The sequence below is a fragment of the Grammomys surdaster genome, unplaced genomic scaffold (genome assembly GCF_004785775.1).
Source record: "Grammomys surdaster isolate TR1022 unplaced genomic scaffold, NIH_TR_1.0 125977, whole genome shotgun sequence".
NCBI lineage: Eukaryota > Metazoa > Chordata > Mammalia > Rodentia > Muridae > Grammomys > Grammomys surdaster.
The window spans coordinates 77747-99787 of NW_021620793.1; the positions used below are offsets into that span (position 1 = coordinate 77747).

Consider the following 22041-nt stretch of genomic DNA (forward strand, 5'->3'; position numbering starts at 1 on the left):
GGACTGAGTCCCAGAGCTGTGAGCTCTGGCCATGTCTTTTCCTGGCCTCGGCTTCATCATCTCCTCACTGAGAGCTGAAGGCTACTGGACCGTAGATGTCTTTCTCTGAGCTCACTCATGTCTTCTGGTTGCTCTGATCTTTGTGTGTTCTGGAAACCGGAGTGTCTAGGCAGTCTGAATGCAAGCTGGGGGCCAGAGACATTAGGGGAAAGGGAGATGTGGAGCCCAGAAAGAACTAGCTCACTGTACCAGTCACCACTTAACTCTTGTGTTCTTGAACCCTCGTCCAGGACTGCCACGTGCTCACCTTCAGTAGCTCGGGTTCCGTCTCCGATCACTTAGTGTTACACCCCCAGTTGGCAACAGGGAACTTCATCATCAAGGCTGTGTGGCTCCCTGGTTCACAGACTGAGCTAGCCATTGTCACTGCAGACTTTGTCAAGGTTTGCTTTCATTCTTTCTTAAACGCTGGAGTTAAAAACTAGTGTCTGTTATGTTGCTGAGTAGGTTGACACCACGTGTCTGTAGGACTTGGGTCTGTACACATTTATGACTACTTGTTATAAATTTGTGTATCTTTTCCTGCTCACTCCTTGAAGAATTTGGAAAACAGTTATTTTTATGTGCGCTGTAATGCTTAAGGCCTTACTAGTGGGGCTTGTTGACCGGAGGAGGGTGACTGGCCATCATCCTACAGTTGTAGCTTTTAGAATTCCCTGGCATATGTATGTAGGGGGTGTGACTGAAAGATTATCCTTCTTCCCTCTCCTGTCAACCTGCAGATTTACGACCTGTCTATTGATGCCTTGAGTCCAACCTTCTACTTCCTCCTGCCAAGCTCAAAGATAAGAGATGTTACCTTCCTTTTCAATGAGGAAGGCAAGAACATCATTGTCATCATGTCCTCTGCTGGGTACATGTACACACAACTCATGGAGGAGGCCAGCAGTGCCCAGCAGGGCCCCTTCTATGTCACTAATGTGCTGGAAATAAATCACGAGGACCTGAAGGTTAGAGTCACATCCGTCTGTTCCATGTCCAATGTGTTGAGAAACTCCTGTCTTGTCCCCTTTTGGTTTTCTTTTGCTTTCTTGTGTGTGCACACACATGTGCTCTTTCTTGTGTGTGCACACACATGTGCTCTTTGCTTCTTTTTACTTCATAGCGAAAACCAAATCACTAAGGCAATTGGACTGTAAAGTCCTTTCTTCTCAGCATCTGTAAACAGGGTTACTGTGTCTCTCAGTATTATTTTATGTGTCTGAGCATTTGCTTGCATGTATGACTGTGCACGTGTGTCCCACCACTGGAGCTTAGAAGAGAGGATCAGATCTTCTGGAATAGGAGTTACAGGAATTGAACCTAGGTCCCGAGCTGTCACTCTAGCTCAAAAAAACTATCAAATAATATCCACAATGACCAGTTCTGGCTAGTGCACAAAAGGGAACCAGCCCTGAACAGAAATTGCCATGAGCTTATATAGTTTCATACCCCCAAGTTACACGTCGAGCAACGAAACATGTTTTACAGAGACATACATCCCAAGGCTTGCTTGTTTGGACGGATGGAGGAGATTTACAGTACAGAATTTTTATTGTTAGTTATCCTGAGACAGATCAGGGCTGCTTTTCCCAGGTGGCTGTTCACCATCCTGCCTACCTGGCAGAGTTGTCTTCTTCCTGGGAGAGGCATATGTCTTAATTATCGATTTTAGCCAGGGTTATCTTCTCTAAACTGCCTGTCAGCACCATACTCCATTAGCTAAAAATGTAACTTGGGATAACATAGTATTTTGTAAGCATGTTTGTTGGTCAGTCTTCTGTAACATGTGTATGTCACACCACTTGTCATTGAGAGGCCCGCTCCTAGGGGTCTCATGCCTGGTGATGCATTAAGGTTCTGTGGCAGGAGCTAGGTTCCAGCCAGTAAGTGAAGTCCTGCATATGTGTGTCTTTGCTCCTACAGGACAGTAACAGCCAGGTGGCAGGTGGTGGCGTGTCTGTGTACTACTCACACGTGTTACAGATGCTTTTCTTCAGCTACAGTCAGGGCAAGTCCTTTGCAGCCACTGTCAGCAGGAGCACTCTGGAGGTGTTGCAGCTCTTCCCCATCAACATCAAAAGGTGAGAGAGGTGCTGGCCTTCCAGATAGCCTTGCTCAGCGGGCCTTTCTGCCTTCCCTTCTCATCCTCATCCCTCTCCTCTCCAGTACTGCTTCCTGCACTGCTTGTACATGCCAACTTCCATCTTTAAAGACAAATAGTCACCATGGTTGGCAAGCCTGCTTGCTTGTTCTTTACCATGGAGACCCCAGACCGTAAGAGGTAGCCTTTGCAGGGCAGGGGAGTTTGCTGTTACACAGAAAGAAAACAACCTGTAGTCAAGACTTTTAACCATTACCGGATTTGAAGGAGGAGACAGTGTAGTCGAGCACTCACCCTGTCCTTTCAGTTCGCCTCTCTGAGAAGCTCACACTTCCTCTGCCCCATTGGTAAACAGGACATGGCATCAGTCTTGGTGGGATGGCTAGAACTGGGCAAGTAAGGACATTCGTCAGCTTTCCTGATGCTAGAGATGGGAAGAAGGGGTTGAGAGTCTCTTCTGCTCCTTAGCCGCCACTGAAGAGCTATTTCAGATCTATAGAATGAACCTGGTTTTCATTAAGGGTCAAATGGACAGGAGAACCGTAGCATGCCTTCCATCTTACGCAGCCTTGTGTAGTTAATAGACTTGAAAGCTCACCGATTCTGAGCAGCAAAGGTTCCGTGAGGACTCTTGGGGCATACATTCAGTGATGGTAGCATGCACCTGGCTCATAGTAAACTAACCCAGGGCACATCTGAACTCTTGGCCAGGGGTTCTATTTTGAGTTACATAGGGCAGTTTTGAGTTTTTTGGTTTTTTGACTTTGTTTTGATTCTCTGTGGATTTCACATCATGTTCTCCAGTCCCACTCATCTCCCTGCCCCTTTGGATCTGCCCTTTGCCCTTGTAACGTGCCCCCCAAAAGAAAGCAAAAGGAAAAAAACCCAAAGCAATAATAACAAAAGCATCTCAGTGCGAAGCTGCCGTGTGTCCCACAGCACACCCTTTGTCCACACATCTCTTGCAAATGTTCATTGCAGTGAGTCGTTGATCTGCCACTCCAGGCTTCTGCCTTCTGCTGCCCCAGCAATGCTGGGACCTTACTGGGACTCCTCCGATAACCTGTTGTTGCTTTATGTCATGGAGCCCCTTCATGCACTCCAGCAGTTCATAGGTGGGGTAGATGTTGGGGCAGGCCAACTCAAAGCCCTGCATCTGGGCCTGGGTGGTAGCTGGGTTGGTCAGAATGCCAGCTCTCCTACACCTACACCACAAGGGCAAGTTCACCAGCAGTGCCCCAGGCTAGCTCACCCAGTGCTGTAGCTTGCAAGGGCCAAAGCCAGCCCTCTTGCTTTCTTGTCGTGTGGTGACTCCAGCTCCACTGTGCTGCTCAGGTGACAAGTAGTGAGGAGGAAGCCAGGGATGGCTGTGGGGGTGGGGTTGGAGAGGAAGGCATTTGTCCCTCGTTCATGCCCTTGGGGCTGGCTCTGCTGTGCTAGGACAGTCTTTTAAAGAAAGAACTGGACAATGAGGAGTGACACTGTATCCGCTTTGGGTGTCTGCAGCTCCAATGGTGGCAGTAAGACTTCTCCTGCCCTTTGCCAGTGGTCTGAGGTGATGAACCACCCTGGCTTGGTGTGTTGTGTTCAGCAAACTACTGGCGTGCCTCTGGTGGTCATGGTGAAGCCAGACACTTTCCTCATCCAGGAGATTAAGACTCTTCCTGCCAAAGCAAAGGTCAGTGCCCTCTCCCCAGGGTTCCTAACCTAAGAATCTGGGCCGTCTCTGGCGGTTGGAAAAGAGTTTTCCATCTCTGTATGGTGGCACAAGTCCATAATTCTAGCCCTTGGGGAGGCTGAAGCAGGAGGCTGAAGAGTTTGGAGGCCAGCCTAAGCTCCATGTTGAGCCTCCATCTCAAGAAACAAAGTGAAAGCTGTCTCTCTATAGGTGGCGCCTTTGCTGCCCTTTGCTGCCTTTTGCACGTGGGCCCTCTGTGGGGCCTGAGCCACATGGGTGAGAACTGATTCCCTCCCTCTCTCCCTCCCTCCCACTTTGTCCTCTCCTCCTAGATCCAAGACATGGTTGCCATCAGGCACACTGCCTGCAATGAGCAGCAGCGGACAACCATGATCCTGCTGTGCGAGGACGGCAGCCTGCGCATCTACATGGCCAATGTGGAGAACACCTCTTACTGGCTCCAGCCGGCTCTGCAGCCCAGCAGTGTCATCAGCATCATGAAACCTGTGCGAAAGCGCAAAACAGCTACAATCAGTAAGGCCCCCAGAACTCTATGGGCATGGGCTCAGCAGTCTCCTATACAGTGACAGAGTAGGCCCTGTGCTGGTTAGAACTGGCTTTCCTGCCTTTGTACTTGATGAGGTCAGAGGTCAGTCCTAGCCCTTTTTCTGAAGTAGGCCCTTGTGGCACCACTGCTTGCTGCCCACTTTGAGCCAGCTGTTCTAGGTGTCCCATAGAGCGCTGTCTCAGCTTTGGCTTTTCTCTGGGGTCAGGGAAGGTGGTTTCCCTGTGTGTATGACTGCTGGAGTAGCTTCCTCCAGCTGAGCAATTTCCAGCAGATAGTGTGGACATGAAAAGTTTTGCTGCTGGCTGGGAGAGTACTCTTTGAAGAAGGGGAAGCATGATGTTTAGGAATGGTCCTGGCTGAGTGATTGCAGGCATCATCACATTTCCTTACATTTGTTCTGGAGTTTCTGTGTTCGAGATGAGGATGTAACTTACTGTACCGTAAAGAAACAGATTCTGTTGTGTTGTAAACTGTCCAGTCCATACTGATACCAGGTTTTATGTAGTGGGTCACATGGTTAGGGATGGGATGCTGGAGAGCTGACCTCGAGTAATCATCATAATAGAGTCCCGTTTGGTTAGAGCAGAGAGTGTCAGCACGGGCTTAGTCTTGAGCTTTGGAGTGAGAGCCGACGTGCTGAGACTGTACATTAATGCTCTGTGGCAATCTGGTCCTGTACCCACAGCAGCCCGCACATCCAGCCAGGTGACGTTCCCCATTGACTTTTTTGAACACAACCAGCAGCTAACAGATGTGGAGTTTGGTGGTAACGACCTCCTGCAAGTCTACAATGCACAGCAAATAAAGCACAGGCTGAACTCCACCGGCATGTATGTGGCTAACACCAAGGTGAGCAGCATGGGGGCTGGCTCGCTTTGTGGGTGGCACTCTTGTTGTTGAACAAGGTGTGCCTGTCTCCTCAATAGGAGGGTTGAACCCAGGGCCTCGCACATCCAAGGCAAAGAGGCCTCTCACCATCGAGAGGTCGGGCTGACTGCACATCCTCCTTTAGAATCAGACATAGAATATGTCCTTGAAATTGCTCACTTCTGGTCAAATGATCCTTGAGTAAATCAACTTTCTTTTATGTGCTGAAGGTCTTGAGTCCCCCAGGCTAATTTCCCACCACTGTTTAGAAGGGTTCTTGAGCACAGGGTACCATTTGATCGTTGGAGCTTCGGGGAGGAACCTGGCATTCTCCCTCTTGGATCTGTTGTGACATGATCAGGATGAAGTTCAAAGAAATTAGGTCTTACCCAGGTAGCCATTGAGGGGATATGGAAGAAAAGCCCCTGGAGATTTTTTGACTGCTCTTTTTCCGCAGCCTGGCGGCTTCACCATCGAGATCAGTAACAACAGCAGCACCATGGTGATGACGGGCATGCGGATCCAGATTGGGACTCAGGCCATCGAGCGGGCCCCGTCCTACATCGAGATCTTTGGCAGAACCATGCAGCTTAACCTGAGCCGCTCCCGCTGGTTTGACTTCCCCTTCACCAGAGAGGAAGCCCTGCAGGCTGACAGGAAGTTGAACCTCTTCAGTGAGTCAGCCACCCATGGCAGGCTGGAGCCTTCTCATGTGACTAGAACAGATGACCACTAGGTGGCCCTCTACTGCTAGGGAGGGATTCCCTGCTGGACTTAAGTCTCCTTTTATTGGAAGTGTAAGAGGCAGGGTGCCAGGAAAGGAGACTGGTTTGTTTCCTTTCTGTGGCACTGGGAATTGAACCCAGGACTTTGCATATTAGGCAAATGCTCTACCGCTGAGCTATATCACCAGCCATCTTTTAGCTTTTTATTTTATTTTTAAACAGTCTCCCATTCTATAAGCCAAACAGGCATTGAACTTGGGGTCCTCCTACCTTAGCCTCTTGAGTATCTGGGGTTACAGGTACAGTAATAACCGTTAGAGCTGCTAAAAAGAATAGCTATGTTGTAGAGAGAGGCAGGCACAGCTAGCTGTTCTCCTGGAGTCGCCTTAGCCTCATCAATGGAGTCTTCCATGCCAGAGGAGGCAAGACTGATTGATAAAATCAGGAGGCATATGCTCTATCAACTGAGCTATATCCCTGGCTCAAAGCTTCATTCATTCATTCATTCATTCATAGACAGGGTCTTGAGTATTCAAGGCTGTCCTTGAACTTACTGTATAGCTGAGGCTGACCTTGAACTTCTGCTCTTCCTCCCTCTGCTTCCTGAGTTCTGGAATTAGAGGCATGTGTCACAATGCCAGTTTATGTGGTCTTAAGGTTGGAACCCAGCCAGCACTCCGCTAAGTGAGCTGAATCGCTGGCTCCAGGCTTTCTTCACGTGTTACGAGACTGTGTGCTCTTTGTCAATTACTGGCCACTTAGCTGAAGTCCCTTCTCCCAGAAATAGTTGCTGTTTATGTGGATGGTGATGACCTGTACTCCGAACAAGGAAAGTGCTTAGCGATCCTTGGAAATAAGGAGGTGGCAGGTAGAACACAAGTGGGCACCAGAGGATCCTTTAGTGATGGTTAGGGTCTCTCCCAAGGAGGAGACATCAGACTGTGGTCCATCCAGCTGTCCTGTGTACTGAGCCGTGGCTGTACCTCAAGTGTCTCTGAGCAGGCACAGCTTTCAGAGTTTATGAGGCAGATGTGGTTTGCACCTGTACCTGATTGTTCTGCCTTGCCTTGGAAGGGTTCTGTGAGCTCTTGGGAAGTATGCTTCCTAAAGGCTTCTCTTGTTTATTGCAGTTGGTGCCTCTGTGGATCCAGCTGGTGTCACCATGATAGATGCTGTAAAGATTTATGGCAAGACTAAAGAGCAGTTTGGCTGGCCTGATGAGCCCCCAGAAGACTTCCCTTCTGCCTCCGTCAGCAACATCTGCCCTCCTAACCTGAACCAGAGCAATGGCACTGGAGAGAGTGACTCAGCCGCTCCAGCTACAACCAGTGGCACTGTCCTGGAGAGGTACCAGTGCTGACAGGGTTTGGTTCTTGACTGTTTGCACTGGCTGCAGAGCCTCCTCTGTGTCTTGAGTCTCCCAAGCTAGTCTGTGATTGTCAAATTCTCAGTCCCTGGAACATTCAGTTTCTCTGATATGTACATAGAGAGAGCCTGGGGAATGGGCTGAGAGGTGTTTGATGCTGGGTCTCTGTCCTGGCAGAAGCTTGGTCATTTACTTACTGTTCCATAATCGTTTGGAATAGCCACAGTCTGCAGTCTAGAAAGTGCCTACACTTATGCTCTAGATTAGGATCCAGACTGAAACAACAGCAAACATCCTCCCTCTGTGCCAATTGCATCATCTTCTTGTCTTTCTCTGTGGAGGTTGCTACTCTGTGGTAGTAACACTGCCAGCAAGAGAGGCTGCTGCAGCATCTTACAGGAAAGGGCAGTGTCCTTAGACCTCCCTCCGGTGGCATACGGAAGCACGTGCTCAGCTTCTCTGTGCTAGCTGGCTGCTGGTTTGCCATGGTAGATGGAGCAGACCCTGATGTAAGAGTGAGCGTCTTACATTGTAAGCCCCGAGGCAGCCGGCTGTGCTTGGAGTCACTGCACCCCACCAGCAGCCTCCCCACTTCTGCCTTTCTCCCTGCCCCCATTCATATATCGTTTGCTTAGGATGTGTTTCTAGGTTTCTCTGAGCTTCACATTTTTTTTCCTTTTTTTTTTCCCTTTGCTTCTCCCCCCAAGTTCTGAAACTGAGTCCCTAACCAAGCTGGATCGGTTAGTATGCCCTGTTTCTTTTCTCTGCACGAGTGCGTGTGTGTCAGAGAGCAGCGTCCGCATTGTGGCTTTGCGCTGATTTGCTTCTGTTCCAAGTCCTGCTACTTTCTGTTCTGGTCGTTGCATGGCTGCAGAGCTCTCCATGTGTAAACTGGAGCCTACCCCGGACTGTGAGCACACCCTCGGTGTTGGCCACATCAGCCTCTTGGCTCTGTCTTCCTTAATCCCTCCTTGCTGCACATTTTGTACAACGGGTATGAAGGGATGGGGCAGAGGGGTGAAATGCCCCCGCCAGTTCCATAAGCCCCTGGAGCCCGTTCCACTTCCCTTTATCCTCCCTCCGCCTCCGCCATCTTCCCTTGGTGCCCTTCTTTCCCCTGCCCCTTTTCACTCTGGCTACTTTCTCAGTGCTTTCCTTTCCTGTCCAGACCCCAGCTGTCAGGATGTTGGTCATTTTTACTATGCCACTTAAACCACAGCAGTAAGCCCAGAGCATGTTATCTGATAGATACTGTTTAATGGCTAGACTTCCTGCTTCTTCCCTAATGGAGAAGTTCCATGTTCTAAACTTGCTTTGTACTACCCTTTGAATGTTCCAGTGGCATGCATCTAAAAATAGTTTGTTTGCTCCTGTCCTGAGAGCCCATAGGGGAATGCCTGTGTGCATTTTCCTGGCTGTGTAAGCAGAAGCCTAACCTTAACATCGCCAGTGTAAACAGATGGCTTTAACATCTCCCTTGTGCCTCCCTTTGCCCACTGATCTCTGAGCACCTGAGCTTCGGGCACTGCTGCATCAAGACTTAAGCCCACCTCAGGATCCCTGCCACAGGCAGCAGAAGGAAACACATTTATCCTCTTTGAGGAAGAAAAGCCCTGCTGCCTTTGAGTGGCGGATTATGAACATGGCCTCAGGTTGATCTCCGAGCAGGAGCCAGGTTTCTGTGGCCTGGAACACAGGCAGCGATATGCAGGCGCCTGTGGCAGGTCTTATTGTGCTTTGATTTTTATATTTGGCATTCGGTAGCTGTCCCCAAGGTCCTCCCAACTAGAGCTTGCCGGCTGACACGAGGCAGAGACAGTACTTGTACTCAGGCCAGCCTTTCTGTCTCCTCAGGCTGGTTGTGAGCTCTTTGGAAGCCCTGGAAAGCTGCTTTGCTGTTGGCCCAATCATTGAAAAGGCAAGTGATTTCTTCAAAGCACACGGGAGCTTTCTGAAGAGGCAGGAAGTAGGGTTGTTGACTGAGGCCTCCTGCCTTGGAGCGGAAGAATTCTGACACAGTCTTGATGTGCGAAGCGTCTCTGAGCTGCTGCACCTGTGTCGTATGAGGGTTCAAGTTTAGAAATCTTCTTTTCTGCTCTTTGTAGTTAGTGGTGGGTAACCTAGCTGAGCTGGCCTGGAAGGCAGGAGGGAAGGGCAGATAGAGAGCACTCTGCGATGCCTTGAGGTGCTGAGTGATAACCCTGCTGTCTTTCATATCAGGAGAGAAACAAGCACGCAGCCCAGGAGCTGGCCACTTTGTTGCTCTCCCTGCCAGCACCTGCCAGTGTCCAACAGCAATCAAAGAGCCTCCTGGCCAGCCTACACAGCAGCCGCTCGGCCTACCACAGCCACAAGGTAACCGCTCCCTCCCTGGGAGACTTATAGGAAGGGAAATTGTCCTGAATGACGGAGAATCCAATGAGTTGGCTCTCTGTCTATAAAGTAAGGGCCTAATGGAGTAAGCACGAGGAGATTACTGAGATTAGAGTCCCGGGGTTCTTCTGAGACGCTACCCTAGACTGAGAAAGCCATCTAATGGGCCACTGGCATGTGGCTTTATTTTTCTATCCCTCTTAGGAGGATCAGCAAGTCTTACAAAGGAGAGTGAGTGTGGGCAGCTGATTGTTGTGCGAGAGAGCGAGGGTCAGGGTTGTGCCATAGGCGGTTAATGTGCTGGTGTTCCGAGCCCTCAACTGTGGCCTGGGGCGGCAGGCCCACAGGGGTGGCAGGTGGTTGTCGGATGGGGGTTATTGTTGGTCCCAGAGACTCTCCTACAAAAGCCAGTGTCTGCAGAAGGAGGTAAGCTGGGCCACATGGCACCATGGGAAACATGGCGGTTCAGACCAGTAGGAAGAAAGGTGCTGGGGGGTCACTGCCAAGCCTATCTTTTGTGCCTCTGTCTTTTAATAGCAAGAGATGAGTTCAACTTGCCAAGGAAAGGTTGTTTTCAAAGCATTATCCTTGGGTAAAGGCCCTGCTGAGGGATGGGTGAGTCTGCCAGAGGAAGTGACTGGCTGCTGCAGTTCTGTTGGCTGAGTGGATGCTAGCTTTCTGTTGGACTGCGAGACTGTTATGTGGCTGGAGACTTTTATATCAGGCAGTCGAGCGTTGGGCAGCCTGAAGGTTGGTTCTGATGGCTGGTTGACAGTTCTTGAGAGGAATAACCAGCCCTCTGTGCTTTAGTGCCCTACTTTTGCTTATGGTTGACTTTCTGTGACCCGCCTGTTTTATAGGACCAGGCCTTGTTGAGCAAAGCTGTGCAGTGTCTCAACACATCCAGCAAAGAAGGCAAGGACTTGGACCCTGAGGTGTTCCAGCGCCTAGTGATCACAGCTCGCTCTATTGCCGTCACGCGTCCTAACAACCTAGTGCACTTTACGGAGTCAAAGCTGCCCCAGATGGAAACAGGTGAACTTAGCCTCATGGCCATGGTCCTGACACCCGCTCACTGCACCTCTGCTCTCCGTCACGCTCTTCCTGTTCTTGTTGGCTCTGACAATGGATAATTGTTCCCCATTTGCTTGTTTGTTTGTTTTGTTTAACCTTGTAGGGCCTCTGACCAGGCCTTATTTTAACTAAATTGACCATCGTTGAATTTAGTTAGTGTTCTGAACCCCAGCTGGTCTGTTGTGAGGTTGTTATGGGGAAAACTAAGCTTAGTTCCACCCTGGAGTCACAACAGAAATGTGACAGGGAGTGGGATTTTTCTTGTTTTAATCACTTTGTTTAGGGATGCAGAAGGTCAGACCCTTGGGTGAAGCTAAGCTTAGTTTTGCCCTAGTACCTGCAGGCCGGGTGCTGCCCTCTGCATGCTGCTGCATGCTTTGGCAGCAGTGCTTGGTCAGTGTGTGGAGGGGCTTCTCTCTCAGCGTCTTTCATCACCTCCTCACATTGGCTGCCCGGAGGACAGTGCTAAGCCTGATTTGCCATGATCAGAAAGAGCTTGTTGCTGCCTCTGCAGTCCCCGTCACCTGCTCGTTTCTGTATGCCACTGCCTTCCTGTTTGTTCTCCTAACGGTGCAATCCTAGAATCACTCTAGAGGAATCTTAGCTGCCCCCTAGGTTTAGTCTGGCAGTTGGAACAGGCATCTTTGACTCTGCTGTAAAGATCCTGAATGCTCCCCTCTCTACCTGACTCTAACACACAATGTTTTCTGTGATGTTCCTTCCCCAGACTGTTTTTCTCCCAGATGTGCCTGCTGGAATCTAGGGATAGTTGGCATATTGATTGGGGCCCCACTTGAAACTCCCTCCGCAGGCAAGCTTCCTTGACCTGAGTTAACCTTAAAACAAATTGAATTCTGTCTTAGATTTACCATCGTTAACGATATCCTTTCTCCTGCGTAGAAGGAGCTGATGAGGGGAAAGAAACACAGAAGCAGGAAGGAGACAGCTGTAGTTTCATCACTCAGCTTGTAAACCACTTCTGGAAACTCCATGCATCTAAGCCCAAGAATGCGTTCCTGGCACCTGCCTGCCTGCCAGGTATCACGTTAGCAGGGGTACTTGATCTTAATACAGTGAAGTAGGTGTAAGCTCTTCAGCACTGTGACCGTCTCCTCCTCCATAGAGGTACAGAGAGAGGTCTGTGGGCTCAGTGTACTGCTGCCCTTGGGAACTAACAGCGCAGCAGGGAGTGTGTGTGTGTGTGTGTGTGTGTGTGTGTGTGTGTAATGCTTCCTTCATGTGGAGTTGCCTAGTTCTAGTTCACATGGGATGATGACCATGACGATGATGATGACGACACTGGCTCTATAGTTGATATTTAAAAACACCATATCTAAAAGACTTGGTTGAGAGTCAGTTTAGAGGTAGGAATGTAGAACCAGCCAGGAAAGTGTTATTACTCATTTCCACACTGCTGTTGTTCTAGTCCTCTCATAGGTCACACATCCTGAGAGGGATTGCCCCTCTGCTAGAGAGGAGAGTAGATGCCTAGGCCCAATTGGCCTGCCAGAGACCAGCTTTGTCAACAGGTTTAGGGAATAGAAGGGTGGTATTATCTGCCCACCTCAAGTTTTCTCGCCTTGTCCATGGCTGTCTACAGTGATTCCTGCTTCTCTGGTGCAGGTTCTGCAAGGATGTTTAAGGACACTTAACGAATTGAGAGACCGAAATAAAAACACTCCAACTACAGCCGATAGGCTGCATGACAGTATTGTGGGTTTGCTTTGCTGTGTGCAGGTGTATTTTTGTCTCAGCACCCTCTAGGTGATACTGAGATTTGTGCTTTTGCCTCAGGCTTGCGAGAGTCTAGAGTTGTTTTGTCAACAGATTGTCAGGTGATCCTTTTCTTCCATTTAGGCCTTACTCATGTTGAAGCCACGGTTAATGCGTTGGTAGACATTATTCATGGCTATTGTACCTGCGAGCTGGACTGCATCAACACAGCATCCAAGATCTACATGCAGATGCTGCTGTGCCCTGTACGTATCAACACAGCCCCAGGTGCCTCTGCTCAGCCTGGGAGTATGTGGGAAATAGCCTAATGAGCACTGACCTAATGAGAGAAAGTAGACGTGAAGTCTGATGGGATGGGCTGGAGAGGTGGCTCAGTAGTTAAGAGCACTGGTTGCTCTTCCAGAGGGCTTGGGTTCATTTCCCAGCAACCACATAGGAAGTAACAACTGCCTGAAACTCTAGTTCCAGGAGATCTGACACTCTGTTCTTGCCTCCTTGGGCCCTGGATAGGGGTGGTGCACAGACCTACCATGCAAACAAAACACCCACACACATAAAGTAAATCTTTTAAAAATTTGATGGGGATCAGCAATTGCAAATACAACAAAGCTGTAGAGACAACTTGTCTGGGAAGGGACAACTTGCTCCTTGTTGAGTGATTTCTTCCCATTCGGAGTCTGGAGCCTGCTGTGGAGTGAACGTTGAGTAAGTATCAGTTCCACTGTGCGGAGGCTATGTTAGTGTGCCTGTTACCGAAGATGAGCGTTAGCTGTGCTGCCTATGGCATGGAGCAGAGAGGAAGGCGAGGCCTTGGTTATGTCATGAGAAGGTAGAGCTCATTTGAAGAGAGCCAAACAAAGTAGCTTCAGGGTCCAGTGGCCTTGCAGACTGACCCCAGCAAGTAAAAGACAGGACGCTGGTGACGGTCTTACTGTGCCAAGTCTGGAGAGGCTGGTCTGCTCCATCCTGCTGCATTTTTCAGGAGGACACAGGTGAGAGTAGACAGACTCCTCCCCTTCCTTGTGTCAGGTGTTGGCAAGAGGAAAAGCTGGAGTCCTGGCTGACAGTGGATGGCCTAAACTTGACTCCTTCCTTTCAAACCTAGGACCCTGCTGTGAGCTTCTCCTGTAAACAAGCTCTAATTCGAGTCCTAAGGCCCAGGAACAAGCGGAGACACGTGACATTGCCCTCCTCCCCTCGAAGCAACACGCCAATGGGTAATTTAAAGTCTGGGTTTAGGCTTTATCTGGGTGGGTCAGTGGCCCTTAGATGAGCTGCTGCTTTGAGATGTATTGCTGATACTGACCAGAGTCTTTCTAGTTTTCTATTCTTCTGATATTCTATACAGTGGGGTATAAAATGCATACCTGTAGAATAAAGTCAAAATCATGGAAACTGAAAGGTGCCATGGAAAATGTCGGGATATTTGGCTGAAGCATTCTAAAAGCCATAGGAAAAGCATGTAAAGACAACATAAAATTTACTGTTGAGGACGGGGTGGGGGTGGCCCAGGATGGCATGGAACCGACACTGAATTTGAGACTAGCTAGGGTTATGTGGCAAGACCCTGTCTCCAAAATAAAACGCCAAGGTCTTGGAGGTAATTGTTACTAATTAAATTGTAAACAATACATGGCCATTGGGCATGGTGGAGTGCCTGTGGTTTTGGTACTCAGGAAGATGACAAAGCGAGAGTGTCAGGTGTTTAAGGTCATGGTGGAGTGCCTGTGGTTTTGGTACTCAGGAAGATGACAAAGCGAGAGTGTCAGGTGTTCAAGGTCAGCCTAGGCTATTGATTGAAGCCACCTACAAGACAGTTTAAAAGTTCACAGTGAGAGCTAATAGGAAGGCTTAGTAGGTTAAGGCCCTCAAACCTTGACAGCGTGAGTGTTAACTGATCTGTGAGCTCCATGTGGCAAGAGGGTTTTATTAGGAGTCCTCTGACTTCCACAAAATGAATGGGAAACGTGAAAAAGTAGTCACAGTGACTAAAAAAACCTGCTTTTCCTAGCACAAACTCATCATTAAGGGTCCTGTTAGTTGCTTACAAGTAGATTCCTGATGGACTTCCCCATAATAGAATAGGTAGCAAATTCCAAACTTTGCTCATGAGGTACTTGCTTGGGCACTTACCACACTTGTGAAGAATAAAGAGAAGTTGCAGGTTTAGAGATAATGTAGCATTATTGTCTTAACATGGAGTCTTTATAAACACGGAGATGTTTTGCATTTTGTGGTGCCATCCTTGAACTCTAGTGTATGGCTCAACCTGGCAGCTTGTCTCCACTTAAACTAGCTAAATCTCAAGTGCTCGGTGGATTCTTGTAGCTGGCACATATTATGGAACAATCGTGTCTCTTTTTGCAGTGCTGGAAATTGAACTTAGGCCTCATGCATGTTAGACAAGCACTCTACCACTGAGCTGTGGCCCAACCCACCATGCATATCTTGAGGAATGTGTATAACTTTGTAACTTTCAGACATCTCTCTAGAATAACATTTATTGTATGGGAAGCTAGAAGGTAGCTTACTTGCTAAAGTGTTTGCTGTGTAAGTGTGAGGATCTGAGTTCAGATGACCAGCCTTGGGGAAGAGGAGAGGATGCAGATGCTGGGCTGACCAGCCATCAGGCAGCCTGACTCAGTGAGTGACAGAGGAAGACAGTCGGTCTCTGCCTCACCTCCACACACATCCATCCATCCCCCCCCCCCGTCTCTTACACACACACACACACACACACACACACACACACACACACACACACCCTACAGTATGGAAAGTTATTATTTCTAAGAGAGGCCTTGCTTTAGCACACAGCAAGTGGCAGGCAGTCTCCATCCTTTTCTAACAGTCAGGAATCTTACCTGGGCTTTCCACAGCCTTCCCTCAGACAAGGAACCCAGCGGGATGTGTCACAGTGGCCTCAGCTTCCAGTCTATGGCCTTAGATGTCAATCCTGTTCTGGTTTTGGTTTTTCTCATAGTGATTGTATAGTTTAAAAACCTTACAGACCTAGCTGTTTGGAGAAATGAAGTCTAGGCAACACTATTGACAAACACTTGAGTTCTTTTCCTGTCCTGGCAAAGGTCTTCTGAGAATGGAGCTTGCAGGGCCTGTGAGTATTCCATTTCTGTGTCTTGTTGAAATCTAAGGTTTTTATCCTTTGTGGACTGGAAGTCTCTTCCTTCCTGTTGAGGGGAAGCTGTCGCTGTTGACCGCCATCTCCCCACACCCAGCTAGTTGAGAAACACGTAGGCTGCCAGCTGAACACCTACAAGTTTGCCCTGCGAGTGCAGGGTGCCTGCAGGGGCCTGACTTGAGACTCTTGCTGTGTGACAGTCACATGCCAAGGAGTAAAAATAATACCTCTAGGTTACTGGAGTCTCTTTGTCTCAGGAGACAAGGACGACGATGATGACGATGATGCAGACGAGAAAATGCAGTCATCAGGCATCCCAGATAGTGGTCACATCCGCCAGGAAAGCCAGGAACAGAGTGAGGTGGATCATGGAGATTTTGAGATGGTGGTGAGTCTGGCAGCAGGAGAGGGAAGGAGGAGCCTCCATCTTCCCTCCAGACTCAACAGCCGTACTGTTTGCTGTGGGACACTGATGGGGCTTTTTCTCTGCAGTCTGAGTCGATGGTCCTGGAAACAGCTGAAAATGTCAACAATGGCAACCCCTCTCCCCTGGAGGCCCTGCTGGCAGGTGCTGAGGGCTTTCCTCCCATGCTGGACATCCCACCTGACGCAGACGATGAGACCATGGTTGAACTAGCCATTGCCCTGAGCCTGCAGCAGGACCAGCAAGGTAGAAGGCAATATCAGGAACACAGTAAACTTGCACAGGATCGAGGGCGTGACAGTTGCTGATACCCCACTGACTTAGCTTGTCCCCAGTTGGGGGAGAGGTTGATCTGGGTGAGAGCTGCTCAGAGGTACAGGTGGAGAGTGAGGGATGGCTCTGACACTTCTGAGGCCGAAAGCCAGGCTCATAGTTCCTGCTGCTGGTTTGATTTTTTTGAATGGGTGCCTCTTGAATCTGTAACTGAACCTGGTGGGTGGACAGCAGTGGCCAGAGGGGTCACGTGCTGGTGTTTAGACTCCTAACGACAGCAGATGGCCAAAGCAATACTGTGGACGGGGCAGAGGGGACCCTGTGTTCACTCTCCACTTGTTTCCCAGGCAGCAGCAGCAGTGCCCTGGGCCTGCAGAGCCTGGGACTGTCCGGCCAGGCACCCAGCTCTTCCTCTCTGGACGCAGGAACCCTCTCTGACACCACAGCATCAGGTAACTGTCCACAGCAAGGAGCTTGGCTCAGGGTCCCAGGACCCTGCTGCCCTGTTCAGTGCTGTGAGAGTGTGACGGGCAGCTGCTCTGACAGGCCATCCTGGACTTCCTGCTTGTGTTGCAGCTTGGCATCAGCGCTTGTGGCTCTGCTTCCTCACACTTTGCATGTTGCCTGGCTTTGGCTGCTACCCAAGGAGAGGTCCAGGGAGCATCCTGTTGGCTGATGGTCCATAGGCTAGCTTTACAGCATTCTGCTAGAGTTCTAACATGTAAGGCAGTATGGAAAGAGACAAGAAATAAAGCTAAACCTTTAGCTCTTAACCTCCATTTGCAAATCAGTTGAAGCCGGAAGCAGCCAGCAGAGACCTGTGAGCTTGGGAGAGTCTTTGTGGCCAATTCAAGCTAGAGGAAACTTTCACTTATGGTGTGTTTGTTTAAGTCTCTTTCCTTGTCTGATAAAATTCCAGGTAGAGAGTTGGACCAAACTGTGGGTGGCAGCAGCACATGGGGGAAGTCCTTGAAAATCCACCCAGCTGAGAAGGGGCGGAGCCTTGCTACACTGCTGTCTCTCCTACACTAGCTTATTTTCTTTTGGGAGGGTTAGCCTGCCTAGATAAGAAAGGGCCAGATTGCCTGCCCCTGCCTGCTGCCATGGCTTCTCGCTTCTCTGAAGTCTCTTTGGTTGCTGTCACTTCAGCCTTTGAGGTCGTGTTGTGGTTGTGGTCGTGCTGTGCTGGTCATGTCTGTCATGCTCACTGGCTGTCTTGGCTGTCCTCTTCCCCTGTGGATCTCAGCCAGCATTTTCCTCCTGTCTCAGCTCAGCCCTGATCCTGGATGCTGTGGCTGTCTCTGGGGAATTTCCTTGCTTCATTATTAGCATCTGATGAGGATGATGAAGAGGTGTGAAATTTTCTAATGAGCTCTCCCTCTGGGCCATATGATTTTTAAAAATTGAAAGCAAAACCAAAATGACAAAAATCAAAGTTGACTCGAGAGCTCATGCTAAGTGATGTCATAACTGCAGATGTATTGCTCAGCACTGAGTTCTGTGCTCCGAATGCAACGGCTAGTGTGGATCTCAGTAGTGTCAGTAACACTTAGACAGTGGTGACCGGGAAGTATTTAGTGCCAAGACTCATTGTCCATGTCACAGAATCTTACTGAATCTGCACATGCCGTAACAGTGAAGGAAATGCCCAGTGCTCTGGGCTTTCTCTCAGGTCTGAGTGCTGTTGGCAGTGCTCCCTGGAGAGTGTCTGTCCCCTTTGTTGATTAATCGGCGAAGCAGGTCTTGCCTTCTCTCTCTGCCCTCAGGACACTCAGACTGCCTTGTGTCCTCTGCAGTGTGCTGTGATGCTTTCATCCCCATGAGGGAGGGGGTCTGTGCCTGTAACAGCTCTGTTACTCTCTCAGCTCCAGCCTCAGATGACGAGGGCAGCACTGCAGCAACTGATGGCTCCACCCTGCGGACCTCGCCAGCCGACCATGGCGGTAGTGTGGGCTCAGAGAGCGGGGGAAGTGCAGTGGACTCGGTGGCTGGCGAGCACAGTGGTAATGTGCCTGGGTGTCTTGATCTCTTTGGGCTCAGGGTGGTGGACAAGGTAGAAATCCCTGCCTGGTCTTGTAATTAGTTTCAGCAGAGAGGTGGTGTGGGGACTGTATGTAGTCTGGTAGAGTTTATTTGAACTTGACCATGGAATATCGAGTATTCTGTGACTGAAGTTCAAATCCAGTGACTAATCTGGAAAAATTGCAGTGTCTTTCAGTTGTTATTTAGTTCAAAAAGAAACAGTGATATTATTTATATCTCTAAATGGTGATTAAAAATAATTGTGGTATGACCTTGAAACCCATATTCCTATGGTTTTTACTACCTGCCCCCTGAGGGAGTGAACCATTAAGCAAGCCATTCCCCCAGTACAGCTCTGTGAGGTTTGCATACACTAGCAGTCTCTTAGCTGTGGCTAAACCAATTTTGTAGGTTGCACAGGTGAAAACGGGAAGAGCTCTGTGGACCCAAGACCACACCAGCCAAAACCAGTTGAAACTTAACATTTTTCCCATCAAGGCTAACCTTGGGAGTTGATGTGTACTTCTTAAATCATTTCCCTTCAGTGTCTGGCCGGAGCAGTGCATATGGTGACGCCACAGCTGAGGGACACCCGGCTGGACCAGGGAGTGTCAGCTCCAGCACAGGTGCCATCAGCACCACCACTGGGCACCAGGAAGGAGATGGCTCTGAGGGAGAAGGAGAAGGGGAAGCTGAAGGAGATGTACACACCAGCAACAGGTCAGACCAGCCTGTCACCATCCCCTGCTTGAGGGAGTATTTCAGAACTGGGAGATGGAGTGCCGTGTGCTGAGCCTGTGCTCCCAAGTATCAGAGGCAGTGAAAGCTGCTCATTTCTCCTGAGGCACTGCTGACAGCAAGGTGGTGTGGCTCTCACAATGCTTTGGGAGAAGGAGTGTGCTACTTTGCCTAATGTCTAGCTGGAGGTCTGTCTTGCTAGAGGTCTGATGGACCTCCAGCTTGTGGAGGGCCCCAGTTGGCTGTGTCCTTTTGGTATAATACTGTATTTCTTTTTCATGTAAGGCACAACTCACACAGCTGTTTAAGGATAGGAGTTATATTAGATTGTCTTAATGTACAGTGGGAACAGCTGATCACAAGTTAACCCTTCATAGATTTGGGCTTGGTTTATCAGTGTTTCTTAAGGTCTAGAATTGTCCTCTGAAATGTCTTTGTTATGATGCTATTTTGGCCTCATAGAATGAGTCCAACAGGCTTCAGTTTTTCTCCCCACTCTGGGAGAGTTTGTAGAAGATTTATTTCTCCCACAGATTTTTAGAAAAGTTCACTAATAAAGATTGATCTGCATTTGGATTTTTGTTAAGAGAAGATTTTTTAAAAAATACAGCATCACTTTTTGTGTGCTAGAAAACTATTTCTGTTAATTTATAAATCAGTTTTGGCATTCTGTGTTTTACATAGAATGTGTTCATTATGTTGAAGCTGTCAGTTTGGGGCATAAAGTTGTTCATAATACTTTTAAAAATAATAATTATTAATTTGCTCTTATAAGAGAGGATTGCACTAAGTACAATCTAGCTGATCTGAAACTTACTTAGAGCCCAGCCTGGTCTTGCTCTCAGATCCCCCTGCCTCAGTCTCCTGGGTGCTGGGATGGATTATAAGAATGTAACACTGTACCAACCCTTACTTGGTTAACATGGTAGGTAGGCTTATTCCTAAGTAGCCGGCTCCTCATTGGCCTCAGTGGTAGGAGCGTACTCCACTGGGTCTTGTCTGTACGCCACTCCATGTCTCCTGTACATTCCTTGGCCTTGCAGGCTACACATGGTTCGTCTGATGCTGTTGGAAAGATTACTGCAGACACTGCCCCAGTTACGGAACGTTGGAGGTGTCCGAGCCATCCCATACATGCAGGTATCTTCAGTTTTCCTCATCAACTGCGTTACAGTAGGGCTACCCTTGGGCAATGCACTTCTTTTTCAGGGACCTCAGAGGGCTGGTGTTAAGGTCACAAAAGCATGGCATACAGCCTGAGCTGCAAGCTGCAGCCCTTCAGGTTATAGCTGTGCTTAAGGGATGCCCGAGGTCATCGTCCAGTTAGGTAATTGACAGAACGTGGAGGTTTGAAAAGGGTCCCGACACCCGCTCAATTGGAGCTCTCTCTCCATCGTGAGTAATAGAGTCCGCGCCGTGCTCTTTAATTCTTAGATCGGCACAGTGTCCTCTTTCACACCAAGTGATCAGCTTGTTACTCAGTTGCTTTCATAAAGTTTTTTGTAAAGCCTTTCAATGGTGTCCCAAATGGCTCAGGTGAGTTTTACAACCCTAGCCACTTAAGTTAGGGCAGTCCTGGAGTCTGGAATGCCCTCCTGCTTCGCAGGCTAGGCCAGAGAGTCAGAGGTCAGGATTGCTTCATGACACACACGCTCAGCCCTGCCTTCAGAAGCCGGCTCTCTGTTCACCGTCTCCTTGTAGGTCATCCTCATGCTCACTGCAGATCTGGATGGAGACGATGAGAAGGACAAGGGAGCCCTGGACAACCTGCTGGCTCAGCTCATTGCCGAGCTGGGCATGGACAAGAAGGTAAACTGGAGATGTGTGCCGGGGTAGCAGGGCGTAGTCAGGGTAGCAGGGCGTAGCTGGGAAAGGCTTTCAGCTGGCCTGGGGTGGCGGTGTGAGGGATTAGTCAGGAGTCTTTCTCAGGTTCTCCTTCCTTAGAGGAGCTTCCTCTGAGTGCTGGAACAAAAGTAGCATCAAGAGGGAAGATTTCTCTAGCTTTGCAGTTGAGGTTATAGTCCATCGCTGCAGGAAAGCAAGGACAAGTGCAGCTCTTTCTGTTCCCAGTCCTGAGCACAGATCCCACTTCAGCCTAGGTCTCCCTCCGTCCAGTAAATAAAGCAATCAAGTCGCTTGCACAGGACAGCTTGATCCATAAGTCTCCCACTGAGACTCTTCTCAGGTTATGTCAGGTGGACAGTTAAGGAGAACAAATGACAAGTAGGACAAATTCTGTGCCCTTGTCATGTATTTTGTGGCCTCTGAGTGCAGCAGCCCCACTGAACCAGGTATAGCCCACAGCCCTATTGGAGCCTTCTTTTCTCTTCAGTGCTGAAAGGCGTGTGTGGGGGTGGGGTGGTCTTGTTGGAGCTTAGAAGAAGCTTAGGTGTCTGGGCTTCTGCCTGCAGGATGTCTCCAGAAAGAATGAGCGCAGTGCCTTGAATGAAGTCCATTTGGTCGTGATGAGGCTTCTGAGTGTCTTCATGTCCCGCACCAAGTCTGGATCCAAATCTTCCATCTGTGAGGTATTTGTGCTTTGAGCTTATGGGTTTGAGGCGAGGTGAGATGATGAGAGGTTAGCGCAGGGCTGAGGACAGAGGTGATAGTCCTCTGTTAGAATAAGACCGTTGACAACTAGGGAAGGGCCAGTCTGTGCCTCTTGAGTTGCAGAACTCTTCTTCCTTTTTCGGAATCCCTGCCAAGCCTAGGTCCTTACCAACAAACCCTCCAATGGAGGGGTTAAAAAAGGGCTTGGAAGTTCTACTGTTGAAAAGCAAGGGCCTGTACCACAAAGCACAGAGTAGCTAAGAGGATCTCCAGTGTCTGTTGCTATAAGGTATGGTAATAGAGTAGAGAGAAAGCCAGTGTGTGTGGGGAAATGAGATTAGCACAAAGCAGAGACGGTGGAAATCGG

The 22041-nt window shown here is 49.2% G+C and overlaps 1 protein-coding gene and 1 non-coding gene across 4 annotated transcripts in view; one reads left to right on the top strand and one right to left on the bottom strand.

Annotated features, from left to right (window-relative positions):
• Positions 1 to 22041, top strand: part of Ubr4 (ubiquitin protein ligase E3 component n-recognin 4) — a 110622-nt gene that overhangs the window by 44284 nt on the left and 44297 nt on the right. For all 3 annotated transcript variants that reach the window (XM_028754014.1, XM_028754015.1, XM_028754016.1), the window contains exons 42-63: positions 291 to 443; positions 783 to 1010; positions 1966 to 2123; positions 3650 to 3821; positions 4154 to 4355; positions 5075 to 5238; positions 5714 to 5930; positions 7112 to 7328; positions 9202 to 9265; positions 9568 to 9702; positions 10581 to 10755; positions 11695 to 11832; positions 12652 to 12773; positions 13634 to 13745; positions 15925 to 16055; positions 16160 to 16337; positions 16712 to 16816; positions 18230 to 18367; positions 18932 to 19106; positions 20168 to 20264; positions 20826 to 20933; positions 21536 to 21652. In XM_028754014.1, coding sequence (XP_028609847.1) covers positions 291 to 443; positions 783 to 1010; positions 1966 to 2123; positions 3650 to 3821; positions 4154 to 4355; positions 5075 to 5238; positions 5714 to 5930; positions 7112 to 7328; positions 9202 to 9265; positions 9568 to 9702; positions 10581 to 10755; positions 11695 to 11832; positions 12652 to 12773; positions 13634 to 13745; positions 15925 to 16055; positions 16160 to 16337; positions 16712 to 16816; positions 18230 to 18367; positions 18932 to 19106; positions 20168 to 20264; positions 20826 to 20933; positions 21536 to 21652 — 3306 coding nt within the window. The remainder of the gene's footprint in view (positions 1 to 290; positions 444 to 782; positions 1011 to 1965; positions 2124 to 3649; positions 3822 to 4153; positions 4356 to 5074; positions 5239 to 5713; positions 5931 to 7111; positions 7329 to 9201; positions 9266 to 9567; positions 9703 to 10580; positions 10756 to 11694; positions 11833 to 12651; positions 12774 to 13633; positions 13746 to 15924; positions 16056 to 16159; positions 16338 to 16711; positions 16817 to 18229; positions 18368 to 18931; positions 19107 to 20167; positions 20265 to 20825; positions 20934 to 21535; positions 21653 to 22041) is intronic.
• Trnai-aau lies at positions 6098 to 6167 on the bottom strand. The gene has a single exon. It is a non-coding gene; the product is annotated as a tRNA-Ile (tRNA).